This window comes from Nymphalis io, chromosome 11 (assembly GCF_905147045.1).
Source record: "Nymphalis io chromosome 11, ilAglIoxx1.1, whole genome shotgun sequence".
Lineage (NCBI taxonomy): Eukaryota > Metazoa > Arthropoda > Insecta > Lepidoptera > Nymphalidae > Nymphalis > Nymphalis io.
Window position 1 is genome coordinate 8,839,757 of NC_065898.1, and position 13,244 is coordinate 8,853,000.

Genomic DNA, 13,244 nt, shown 5'->3' on the forward strand with positions numbered 1-13,244 from the left:
AGAAGACAAATGTAAAAAAATCCAAAACTCATTTAATATAAAAAACTGTTGCCAATTTTCTATAAAATCATGATAAACCTATATTGATTCGATTTTAAGGTTCCGTTGAAAACCTTTTCGCCTCGCAAGTTTTATATATACTCATGCGAGATGATTTAATATTCATTTATATAATTTGTATTTATGATGAAACGAACAAATATTTAATTTTTATTGTTTATTAGTGATTTACTAGATGGTGAAAAGATTTAATTGACTATTTTTAAATATAGAAATATGTCCAGGGAGAAAAAAAGTGGTATGCAATGAGACCTCATTATTTTTAATTTTATTTTGCAAATGATTTAAAAAATAGACTTTAAAATTTAATGGGAACTCTAGATGAAGTCTCTCTGGCATTTCAATTACCCACATAACATAAAATAATCATGACCTTATAGGCTAGGCCACCCGCTTAAATTTAGTTGTTTAATTAATAAATGTTTGCGTTCAAATTTATTGTTAATAGATTTAATAAAAATATTGTATTAAGCATGTATTTTTTCAGACAAAATATAATTACTAAATAATGAAATTTGTATAATAAGGGTTAACAAACATTTCAAAAAATGATTTCATTTAACTTTATTTGGACTTAATCGGTTATATTACTTAGTACAACTTTAGTATAATACCTACTAGTTTAAAAAGATACAAGTAGAAACATTCGTTCTAGAAAAGAGCATCCAAAAGGATAAGGAAAATAAACAATAGGTTTATTGAGGTTGCCGTAATTTTTACAAAGTAATGCATAAAACATCTACCTTATATTTTATACCTGAAATGGACAATTTAAAATCACGGTACCTTGAATAACTGCTGACAATTGCTATCGGAATCTTATTTGAACTGTAACTACTAAACAAAAACGAATCGATAATTTTACTGTTTCTTAGTGAGCTTTTATTAAGAAATATTTATTTATTTTAAATTGCAATTCATTTCCCTTTATAAGATGTTCACCGATATCGAGGCGGCTGAAGCGCTGCTTGAGCTTCGCTACAACACACGTGGTAAGTGATAGCTTCTTTTATTATAGATAGATAACAAATCTGAATAAGGATTAATTTTAATTTATAACGTTTAAATTTTAACAGTCGAAACAATATCTATTGGCGTCGCAACGCAGGTAACGATAAAACTAAAATGGTTTCTTTTGAACTAAGGATACCTAAGTACCCAACATTTGTCTCCCAATAAATATCAAACAAAAGATTTCGTTACACATGAGACAGTACGCAACCGATGCATTTCTCAAATGTTTTAGATCAATTAATAACTGAAGTAAAATATTATTAGAATATTGTAACGATACTATTACTGACCGAACTATACTATATTTATAACTTATATACCTCCATTGAATACACGGGCGAAAATTTGTAAAAAATAATTTAAAAATTTTCAAGCGAGCCACCTAGCTTAATTTAGGGGAATCATATAACTGTAAAAACGGTCATTATATATCTAAGCCTAAATTTATTTAACTGTGACCAGCCTTATAGTTATTAAGACTTATAAAATCTCGTATATTTTATGAATATAATAAATTGTAAGAAGATCGTATATCGAGATCGCGTCGTAGTAAACATTTTTGAAGCATTTATTTTTCGACAGAAGCAATCTCACATTAATCAATACGGTTTTTTTAATCTTTACTATATCCTCGTATATAAAATATATAAACGGAGTACCTATGTTTAATATATACCTACCGAGGTACTAATTAGTATTTGAGTTCTTCAAAAAGTTGTATAAGTATTAAGTATGTATACCATATAAAATAATAATCGACAAATAACAGATGTGCTTAAATAATTATAAAAACAATAATCTTCTGCGAAATCGTGAACAATATTATTTTGTCATGTATTGATTGTGTGTAAAAAGTGAGCTCGTCGGGAAAGAACGCGTAAACCTTAAGGCCCACGATAATAGTTTTACTCAAATATCTTGCATGTACAGACAGTGATCAGTTACATTTTATTATATATATATAGTAAAAGACTAAGTGTTCGAAATATACGATTAAATTAAATTAAAAAGTTTTTTGTTTTACCTTGAAAACTTTCAACGCTAGGCGAGTCAGCCAACTGACGATGATTGGTCGGCCGCCGAGTTACAGCACTGATTCAAACATTTACAATTATTTCAATAGGTTACGATTAAAAGTGGTATTATTAGCTTTGGGTTACCTTCTCCTGTATATAACATATTCCCTTTTGACAATAGAAAATCAAAAATAGGAAAGAAGCAATGCAATGCTGAATGTTCTATTAAGCCAGTCATAATAGGTTTACTCTTAGCCATTTAAGTCATAAATAACAAGATTTTCTTTTATTTTTCAGCCGCAAATCAATCATTACCCATGCCAAATCTACCCGAGAGGAACGATCAAGGAACGCAGACCGATCCTGTTCTCGATTATCCTTCAAGTGTCAATTTAGAAGAACTGGAAACGGCATTAAAACGCTTGTACCAGCAGGTCCTAGCCGTATTATCTAATTTTGAAAAAAATGAAAGACGATCAATAATGGATAGGACATCTGAAGATCGAGGACTAGATGAGAATGAAGAGATTTTAGCAGTAGAAGAACCGACCATTGTTCTTCAAAATACGTCAAGTGTTGAGCTCGAAATGGATGAGATGGCTGGTGGCTTAAAAATACGTAGAGTATCAGCGCAGACTACTAACGCATGTTTGCCATTGTCGGTTAACAATGTTGATATGGTTTGTATGTTTATATATTATTCATGTGTATACATAAGTAGTTAAGTATATAAAATTTAATTACCTCTAAAGTTCGACGTAAACTTGACCTAATGATCCAAATAGACTTTAATATTAGCACAGAATATATAACGTATCTCTCTATCACTGGCGTCCAATGGGTAAAAGTAATTTACTGAAAGAGACCAGGTGCAGATCTAAAGGCTTTCGAGCTTTCCGAGGCAAGGCTGTTAAAACTGCTAACTTCGGAAGTCCGAGCTGCTACTGACAATTTCTTAAAAAAAATCCAGCAACATTATTATTGGTCCATCCGGGATCTTTATATATGTGCTTTCACAACTTAAAGGCTGCAAACATATTTATATTACATAGGACTCATAATCAACTGAATTATAAAATTTCTATGGTCCTAATTTGATTTCAAAATTTTTAAATAAAAACAAATAGCATTAGACTAAAGTTATTTTTTATTATGAATTACGATACAAAATATTTAATAAATTATTATACTCGATTATTTTAAAGACAGCTATTATATTTATTCTATGGTCTATTTTGTATGTGGCGCTGTAATGAGGTGCTGACTATATAATACCTTAATCACCTGTTTATAGGGAAAAGATCAATCAATAAATAAAAGCCATTATTGATTAATATAAATTCTAACATAAATAAGTGAATAATGAAAAAAATTAACAACTACCTACTTATACCGACAGTGAAATCAATATAATTATTAAAGTATTTTTAATTCGTAGGTTTCAATTGGAAACGGCAATGTCACCGTGCCTGCCAGACTAATGGCAGAAATCGATTGGACTTCTCACACCTCAGCGACGAGACGATTGTTGCAATCCGTCTTTCCTAGAAGGTAATTACTAATTCCGGTTAACATTTAAATAGAAATTAATCAAATGCATTATTTCTTACATTGTCCTTGTATAATGCTCCGTTTTAATTATTCTTAGTAAAATTAAAATATATTTAAAAAAATATATAGTTTAATTAATAACGTAATAATAACCGAGATTAATATTTGAAAGCATTTTCCATTTAGATTAAGCCTAATAAAATATGGTACGTAAACGAATTGCCTCGGTGGTCAAGTTCGTTTAATCCGCTGCTGATCCTTATTATACATTAATTTAAAAAATGTCCCTAATAAACGAAGTTATTAGAGTCACTTGCCTCAAACTGAAATCTGCGGCACCAAATGTTAAAATAAAGGACTATGTCTTAATACGTTAAGTATCTTTGAAAATATTAATAAAAATGATTAAATTAAAAATAAACCTTTTTAGAATTCTAGCCACTCATTCCTTAACTGGAAAGCAGTCACCAGCGTTTGCGAATAAACCACCGAAAAAGCAATTGGACCCCAAATTAGTAGACGATATTGTCAACACCGTCGCTGAAAGGTGCAATGTTCCTAAAAGGATTGTTAGGTTGGTATTCATATTTTAATCCCATAACTTTTGTACCCTTAAACTTTTTAATGTTTAGATATTTTATTAAGAAAATAGAATATATTTGTATTATACCATCTAACAAAAAATTTTTTACCTAAAACTAATTATTAAAAGTAATTAAGCAAATGACAAAATATGTTTTTGTAGTCCGGAGACTTAGTGTTAAAAAAATTACAGGAGTTCAATTACGACAAAATGTTCGGACGAAGCAAAGTTATATAGAAATCGTCAACGGTACAGAAAAAAGCGCGAACAACAAAACCGAGAGAACGTCCCGCCATCTTCTGCGACATCGGGCGAATCCACCACTGTTTGAGATTAAGGAGACAAAGATCTAAGATCAATTTTTACCATTTATTCAATTATATATTATTCAATTGAAAATATGTAATTACTATTAAATAAAATATATTTTTTAGCTTTTTTTTTGACCACAATGACCATAATGAATCAAGTACAAATTTAAATGTCATTACCAACAAACCGCGGTAACTGTAACTATAGATATGAAAATAAAGCATAACGGTATCTTAGTTTTTTTTTTGCTCATAAATATAACAGCATCGAAATAACCCAATGTAAACATGTAAAGTTTAATCTAAGATCGAGGGTACACATTTGAACATTTGTAGTAGCAGGGTCAACTAGGTACCTACCACTGAGTTTTCATTTTTTGTGTCAGTCGTTCGCGACTGTCAACCATTGTAAAGCAGTGTAATAGATTAATCTTATGACTTTCTCTCTATAAAAAGAGTCGTACGTACTTAGTTACTTAACTCAAAAAAAAATATTAAATTTATTATTATTTTAGTAAAGACGAGAGAATTAAAAAAAAAAATTCGATTCATACAGAATTTTCGTGTCATATAAACTACATTCATTGGATGTTTATTCAGGGTTTAGTATTTTTAGTATCGTCTATTATAAGTTAGTTATCATAAAACTAAATCTTTTTTAAATTAATTTTCAAATTAAGCTTTTAAAATTGTCGCAATTCGTACCACTGGCACGACTTACACGACTACCACTGTTACGAATAAAATAATACCTTTACAATTTTACCTATATGTTTACAATACATTTGCACTCCATAGATTGGAGACATATTTGAGGCTGCAACAATGTTGGTTAAGATTTGCTTTTAGTAGGTACGCCTTAGTAACCTTGTTATGGAGTTTGATGTAATCTAATAATCGGTAAGTTACAATAATAATCAATGAATCGGTAATCTAAAGTTATAGTCAGACAATCATCATTGTATAAATACAATTACTAGGTAACTAAAATTCACTAAGGATTCACGAAATGGCGTATAGATTCATATCGTAGACAGAGAAAGTAATAGACGCAATGACGATTTCCTTCTTACTTATACAAGAAAGAGAACGAAAATTACGTTACAAAAGACAAAGATAGAATTATAAAATCTTTTGTTCCTTATCGCATAACTAGTATTATCATATATTTATATATCAGTTCATTGTGTTTATTGTTCAATTTTTGCTTATTTTTATGTTAGAAAACTATTCTAACCCAGTGAAAACCATCCTTATATCATATCGAAGATTATCCAATGGTGCATTGTCGTTTTATTTCATGTTAAAGCGATAGCAAGTAGCAAATTGCCGGCGTGTATTATCACGCGTAAGAATGACGGTTTTATCCCTAATTATAGTTTATCAGTGATCATTATTGATGTTATAGTACGCAACCTTATGTCGCATTAAAATCCTGAACATAATAGGATTTTCTGTTGTTTATTAATCATAACCTATAATTATTTATCACGTAAGTGCTGGCAGCGTCAGCTAATGAAATGTCTGTGAATGCAGTTACTATGGCAACATTATACGCACACATTGACATACTAATTCTGTCTCAATCGCGGTTTGACGGCCCCTTGGTCTATTAGTTTCTCTGTCTAAGTCAAGTATCTAATGTTTCAATTTTCCAACTATGCTGTTAACCACCCTAGGTGGGACAAGGAATGTTGGCATTTATTATCTGTAATAAGTTAAATGTTAATATTTTCAATTTAACTTTTTAGCTTTTATTTGATAGTTTGCTCTTTTACATAATACTATGTTTTAAGAATGAATTAGATAACATATGAAGAATTTTCTATCATTGAGATAGGGTGGGGCTGCGGCCTATCATACTAAATTTTAATTAATATATTTAATATAGAAAAAAAGGATCATGAAAAAAACAGATTCAAAACGCAATTTTTCCCGTACCTATAACGAATATCATAGATTATTTTTTATCTCAACCGTAGACAGAGAAACTAGTCTATGATCTCAAACAATTATATCACGTCAATTGAATGTCAAAGTTTGTTTATTTGTCTTTACTCCTCTAGTGATTAAAAGAGGCTTTAAGTAGGTGTAATGTAAGGAGTAAAACTTAACTTAACTTAACTTATATATAACTAAACTTATATATTAACTTAACTTAACTTATATATATATATATATATATATATATAAATATTCATATCACAATTTATAATGGTATATCACTCACACTACAGTAGTACCGCAGGCAGATAAGCTTAGTTTCTCTGTCTACGAGTAGTACCCTTAATTTTACTGCACTCAATGATTACCACATTAAAAATGAAGTTGTTTTGATTCATTTTATTGTTTTGTAAATATTAATGTTTGAGTAAATTAAAACGACAGCACCCGTGTCTATGTTTTATTGAAAATTTTCAGTTGGTAGGCGAAAATATTATTCAATTAAAAAATTAAATTTTAATAGTATATGGTTAAAAAAATGATATGACACGTTTTCAATATTGCATGCAGCCAACTCTCCTCCTAGTTCCAGGCTTGAGACTGGCACTACGAGTCCCTATCCAGCGGCGGAACTACGTAGCGTCCAGACGTTCACGATCCACGTTAAGAGGATACTGCATTTTATCTGAAACATTAGATAACATAATCGGTATTCTAAATTTTCAGAACTTAATTATTCTTTAATATTATTTATTGGAACCCACTACATTTATTGGACAAATAAAATAGCCACATATTAGATTGATAATCTTACATACCTGAAACTTGTGTCCCGGTTCCCCTGACCCCAAATAACTAATTCTAATTTTTAGTTTACTATTAATTAGATGAATTCGAGCAATCGGATTCATAGGGAGAAATATTTTCTTTCTCAACTATTTTGCGCTTCTTCTTATTTTGTTCACGGGTTCTAAACATTTTGCTTTCGTCAGCACATTTCGTGGTTATGCTGGTTCTAAATACAAGAAATAAGAAAAATGAATACAAACTGATATAAAATCAATATATCTTTACATTAATGAAAGTTAGTTAAGCTTTACCTTACTACATTCTCTGGTACAGAACAATTTTCTACCACAGTTTAAACAATATCATATCAGGTTTGTCAGGAAAAGCTGGTGAAGGCTTTCCTGTTAACGAATGAGTTGCCAATACCCTGAAAAGAATATTGTTCCATGATAATATGAATATCGACTTTGAAGTGGTGAACATATCCAAGAATGTCACTTAAACCTACTTTCTTGAAAAGACAGCTGTCAAAAATTTACGAGTGCGATTCGTATAAGATGTCCAGTCCATGTTTTTGAAAAGTCTGGCTGGAACTGATGGATTTTCGTCTCCAATTAAAACCTAAAAGTATTAAGTTTATCTTCTTCTTCGTCGTGACACTCTTGTCAGAGCGATCGTGGTCGCCATGAAGTATTATGAATTATTCGGCGCAGATGTGAAAATTATTCGCCTCACTAGCCTTCGCCATATGTCCCTGTTAGTGGTAAGCCTCGTGCATTCATGCAAAGGACCGCCAACAGTTGTTTTTATTTGGCCGGTCCATCGCATGGGCGTCCTTCCACGTGGTCTGGTGCCATCCACCTTGCCTTGAATGACAAGGCGCTCTATGGAGTTATTTCCTTGCCTTGATTTAGTTTATATTAATTATTAAATATATTCCGTTTAAAATAAACTAAGGCGCCAAAACCCATACCATTTCTTTATTTGACTAATTCGTATTTCTTAGTTTTAAAGTTCTTTTCTCTTCTTTACGAGCTCTCATGTTACTGTTTGTAAAGTCATCGCGTTCATTTGCAAATGTTGAATCACAGTTTCCAAGAGGACTCTAAAAATAATTATAAATAGAAGTTATTTAGTGATGTCAAATAATTAACATTAAAAAAACTATATTATTAAGCAAGTAATATTTTACTAACAAAGTCAGTAGTAGTAGTTTGTTTTGTTTTACTTTTGTAGGATTTTCGGCGGTATGTGTTTTCCGAATATTCATCACTAGAAACACCCGATTTATTACATGTTTATTACATATGAAACAGTAATTGAGGATGTTTCCGTTTTTTTTCTTTTCAGCTTTTACTTAAGACATTCTATTTCAGCGTGTAATTCTTTTATAATATACGTCTTTTTAATTTCGGGTAAATTCAACTCAGTCAGTTTGCGTTCCTTTGTCAGACATCAGTTTATTCTTGACATATTTTAAATTATTTTTCTTAGATTTTTCATTACAATATTTGGGTGAATACTCTTTGGGGTGCTTGTATTAGGAAGTGGCAGTGGCGCTGGCTGCAAAAATGTAGTATTAGATTATTAATTCGAATATTTAAAAAAATATTTATCTTAAATATTACCTACTGTAGAGCTAATAAAGCTGCTTAAAATGCTTACCACAGTTCTTGTCCCGTGATGAAGGTCCAGTAAGGCTTGCGCAGCGTCCATATCAGATATTACAAATGAAGTAATCATTTTAACTGGTAATTAAATAATTAAACAAATATTTCTTAATAAAATCTAAGAAACACTAAGAAACAGTAATCGACTATCGACAAACTACATCGATTACTGTTTATCGATTCGATTTTGTTTAGGTTATAGTTCAAATAAGCTTCCGATAGCAATTGTCAGCAGCTATTCAAAATAGCATTCTTTTCAATTGTCCTTTCCAGGTATAAAATATAAGGTTTTCGGCTAAAATCTTAATATTTCTATCTGTATCTTTTTAATCTAGTAAGTATATTAAAGTTGTACTAAATAATATAACCGATTAAGTCCAAATGTACAAATTTCATTATTTAGTAATAATATTTTGTCTGAAAAAATATATGTTTAATATAATATTTTCATAAAATCAATTAACAAATTTGAACGTAAACATTTTTTATTAAAAAAAAATTATTTAAGCGGGCGGCCTAGCTGATAATGTCATGATTAGTTTATGTTATGTAAGTACGATAACCCACATAACATAATGTCGGAGAGAATACTGTAAGTCTGTTCAGCTAGAGTTCCCATTACATTTTGTTTGTTTTATAATAAATACAAATTATATAAATAAATATTAAATCATCTCGCATGAGTACATATAAAATTTGCGAGGCGAAAAGGTTTTCTACGGAAAGGATAACGGAACTTTGAAATCGAATCAATATAGGTATAGCAGTACGCATAGCAACAAGAATACACACGCCACGCATGCCTCATTATACAACGTCATCGTTTGAAACAATGAATAGTTCTGAAAAGAACTGTTTATTTGAAACAAGAAGCAGCATGCAATGACGTAGTATGAGGTAATGTCAAGCTCTTAAAAGAGCTATTTTATATTCATATAATAATCTTCGCTTCAATTGGCTTCACTTCTTCAACGAAAACAACTCAACTTGCTGACTTCTTGAAACACGTCTTACTCCCGCGCTTAATTCCCCACTACCGACGATGCGCGTCTGATTTTACAAATAATCGTTTTACAGCGGCGTCGCGTTCAGTCAGTTCGAGCGGCGCAAACAGTTATTAATTTTATAATGAACCAAACATTTTAGGTCTGTCCTAAATACATATGAAAGTAAAAAATAAAATATAAAATAATATGAGGAAATAGTTGAAGATCTCCTTAGCTATTTTCAAGATGCTTAAATAAATAAATAATATTTTAAATAACATTAAACACTATATAAATAAATAAATTCTCACCGATATTGCCAATTTAGTGTCTCAGTTACCCTTGCAAGAATGGCACTTAAACCTAGTTAGGTAATGTTATGTACATATATAGTTATATGGGCGCTGGACCGTGATGCCATCTGGTTTCATTGTAAGTAATAAATTAAACCAAATTTTTATGTATATTTGTAAAGCGCTATCTAATTCAGAACTTAAACAACACAGGAAATATTATTAACAACTTTTTGCTATAAAGTGAGTAAAAAGTGGAATAATAAATTATAATTCATAATTTAAAGAACTTTCTCATTAAAATAATTTTGGTATGATCAATGAATTAAGCAAGTCACTAACATTTTGTACTTACGGTATTAACACTATGATTTCCTTACAGATTATTTTAAGTAACGAATTAAATAAAATAAGATTTAATAGATATTTTGGGTATGTTTTATGATTATCTAATATTGTTTTAATAATTTTGAAATGTAAATATGATTTATTTTTGTCGCGACTGTGTAAACTCGATATTTCCGGTGCATGTTTTTATTATAGTGAGTAAGAAATAATTAAGCTAATTGAAATATATTTCGACTTTTAATTAAGATTAAAAATAATTTAATATTTTTTTTATAATTATAAACAAATATTGATTTCATTGTCAGTATAAGTAGGTAGTTATTAATTTGTTTCATTATTCACTTATTTATGTTAGAATTTATATTAGTCAATAATGGCTTTTATTTATTGATTGATTTTTTCCATATAAGTAGGTGATTAAAGTATTATATTGTCAGCACCACATTACAGCGCCACGCACAATATAGACCATAGAATAAATAGAATCGCTGTCTATAAATAATCGAGTATAATAATTTATTAAATATTTTGTATCGTAATTAATGTTAGTCTATTTGGATCATTAGGTCAAGTTTACGTCAAACTTTAGAGTTTTCGAAGTAAGATCGAAGAGCTTAGTGCGTGTCAGTATTTTAATAAATATCTTTGTGTTAAAATAAAAAAAAAAACTTATATGTAAAGTCTAGATCGAGAGACAGAGAAATATGTGTAAGGTTCCATTTTATAAAAAAATAATTCGATTGGTAAGAAATAAGTCTTTATTCAATTACAAAATTCTTAATGTTGTCTAATAATGTCTAAAGCCTCCTAACCCTGTTTTAAGATGATCTCCTTAAGATAACAAAAGCGATTGAAGATGAAGAAAATATATTTTATAAATAGTAACATTTTACAACTTCAATAAATTTTATTCATAATATTAGAATTTTAAAGATTTCTAATTGTCGAGAAAATGTGTAAGATAACTCTAAAATAATACAGCAGTAAAGCGCTTAAACATTAATTGTTTCAAAGACAATAAGTAACAATAGTCGTAATTTTTATGATCCCTTTTAGGGTACTGGACAATGAAAGTAGATAGGAAACCTGAAGGCTATAAAACATTATTTTATAAATGCAAGTTCTTGGTAGCTTAATCCGCTGTAAAACAAAATTTTATTCAATATTAAACAAAAGAAGATAACAGAAAGGAGCCGAAACTACACCCAGTTTAGGTAACTGATTATGAAACAATGGGAGTCGTGTGGTGGTTAAGAAACAGCCCCTCGACTCGAGTTGCAAATTTTCGTCAGTCTTGAGTCAGACGTTGACGTTGACGTTGTGATATTGTAAAGTGACCACCTAATTGGCAATATCAGTGAGTATATATATTGATTTATGTAGTGTTTAATCTCGAAAATAGCTAAGGAGACCCTTAACTATTTTCATATATTATTTTATTTTTTACTTTCATATGTATTTAGGTCAGATCTAAAATGTTTGGATGCATTAAAATTAATAACTGTTTTTGCTTAATCAAAATGCCGTAGTGGATTTTGAGAAGACAAATGTAAAAAAATCCAAAACTCATTTAATATAAAAAACTGTTGCCAATTTTCTATAAAATCATGATAAACCTATATTGATTCGATTTTAAGGTTCCGTTGAAAACCTTTTCGCCTCGCAAGTTTTATATATACTCATGCGAGATGATTTAATATTCATTTATATAATTTGTATTTATGATGAAACGAACAAATATTTAATTTTTATTGTTTATTAGTGATTTACTAGATGGTGAAAAGATTTAATTGACTATTTTTAAATATAGAAATATGTCCAGGGAGAAAAAAAGTGGTATGCAATGAGACCTCATTATTTTTAATTTTATTTTGCAAATGATTTAAAAAATAGACTTTAAAATTTAATGGGAACTCTAGATGAAGTCTCTCTGGCATTTCAATTACCCACATAACATAAAATAATCATGACCTTATAGGCTAGGCCACCCGCTTAAATTTAGTTGTTTAATTAATAAATGTTTGCGTTCAAATTTATTGTTAATAGATTTAATAAAAATATTGTATTAAGCATGTATTTTTTCAGACAAAATATAATTACTAAATAATGAAATTTGTATAATAAGGGTTAACAAACATTTCAAAAAATGATTTCATTTAACTTTATTTGGACTTAATCGGTTATATTACTTAGTACAACTTTAGTATAATACCTTCTAGTTTAAAAAGATACAAGTAGAAACATTCGTTCTAGAAAAGAGCATCCAAAAGGATAAGGAAAATAAACAATAGGTTTATTGAGGTTGCCGTAATTTTTACAAAGTAATGCATAAAACATCTACCTTATATTTTATACCTGAAATGGACAATTTAAAATCACGGTACCTTGAATAACTGCTGACAATTGCTATCGGAATCTTATTTGAACTGTAACTACTAAACAAAAACGAATCGATAATTTTACTGTTTCTTAGTGAGCTTTTATTAAGAAATATTTATTTATTTTAAATTGCAATTCATTTCCCTTTATAAGATGTTCACCGATATCGAGGCGGCTGAAGCGCTGCTTGAGCTTCGCTACAACACACGTGGTAAGTGATAGCTTCTTTTATTATAGATAGATAACAAATCTGAATAAGGATTAATTTTAATTTATAACGTTTAAATTTTAACAGTCGAA

The 13,244-nt window shown here is 29.6% G+C and overlaps 1 protein-coding gene across 1 annotated transcript; it reads left to right on the forward strand.

The window, feature by feature from the left end:
- The first annotated feature begins 994 nt into the window (after window positions 1-994).
- On the forward strand, window positions 995-3,645 carry LOC126772070 (uncharacterized). The gene is made up of 3 exons (XM_050492242.1): window positions 995-1,052; window positions 2,388-2,770; window positions 3,529-3,645. The coding sequence occupies exons 1-3, from the start codon at window positions 995-997 to the stop codon at window positions 3,643-3,645; spliced, it is 558 nt and encodes a 185-aa protein (XP_050348199.1).
- Window positions 3,646-13,244: the final 9,599 nt, after the last annotated feature.

What these genes read in the sequence shown, in the direction of transcription:
- LOC126772070 (XM_050492242.1), top strand. Translation starts at nt 995, where the DNA reads ATGTTCACCGATATCGAGGCGGCTGAAGCGCTGCTTGAGCTTCGCTAC. An exon ending in GCTTCGCTACAACACACGTG is followed by an intron (nt 1,053 to 2,387) that starts GTAAGTGATAGC and finishes TTTATTTTTCAG; the next exon opens with CCGCAAATCAATCATTACCC. An exon ending in CGGTTAACAATGTTGATATG is followed by an intron (nt 2,771 to 3,528) that starts GTTTGTATGTTT and finishes TTTAATTCGTAG; the next exon opens with GTTTCAATTGGAAACGGCAA.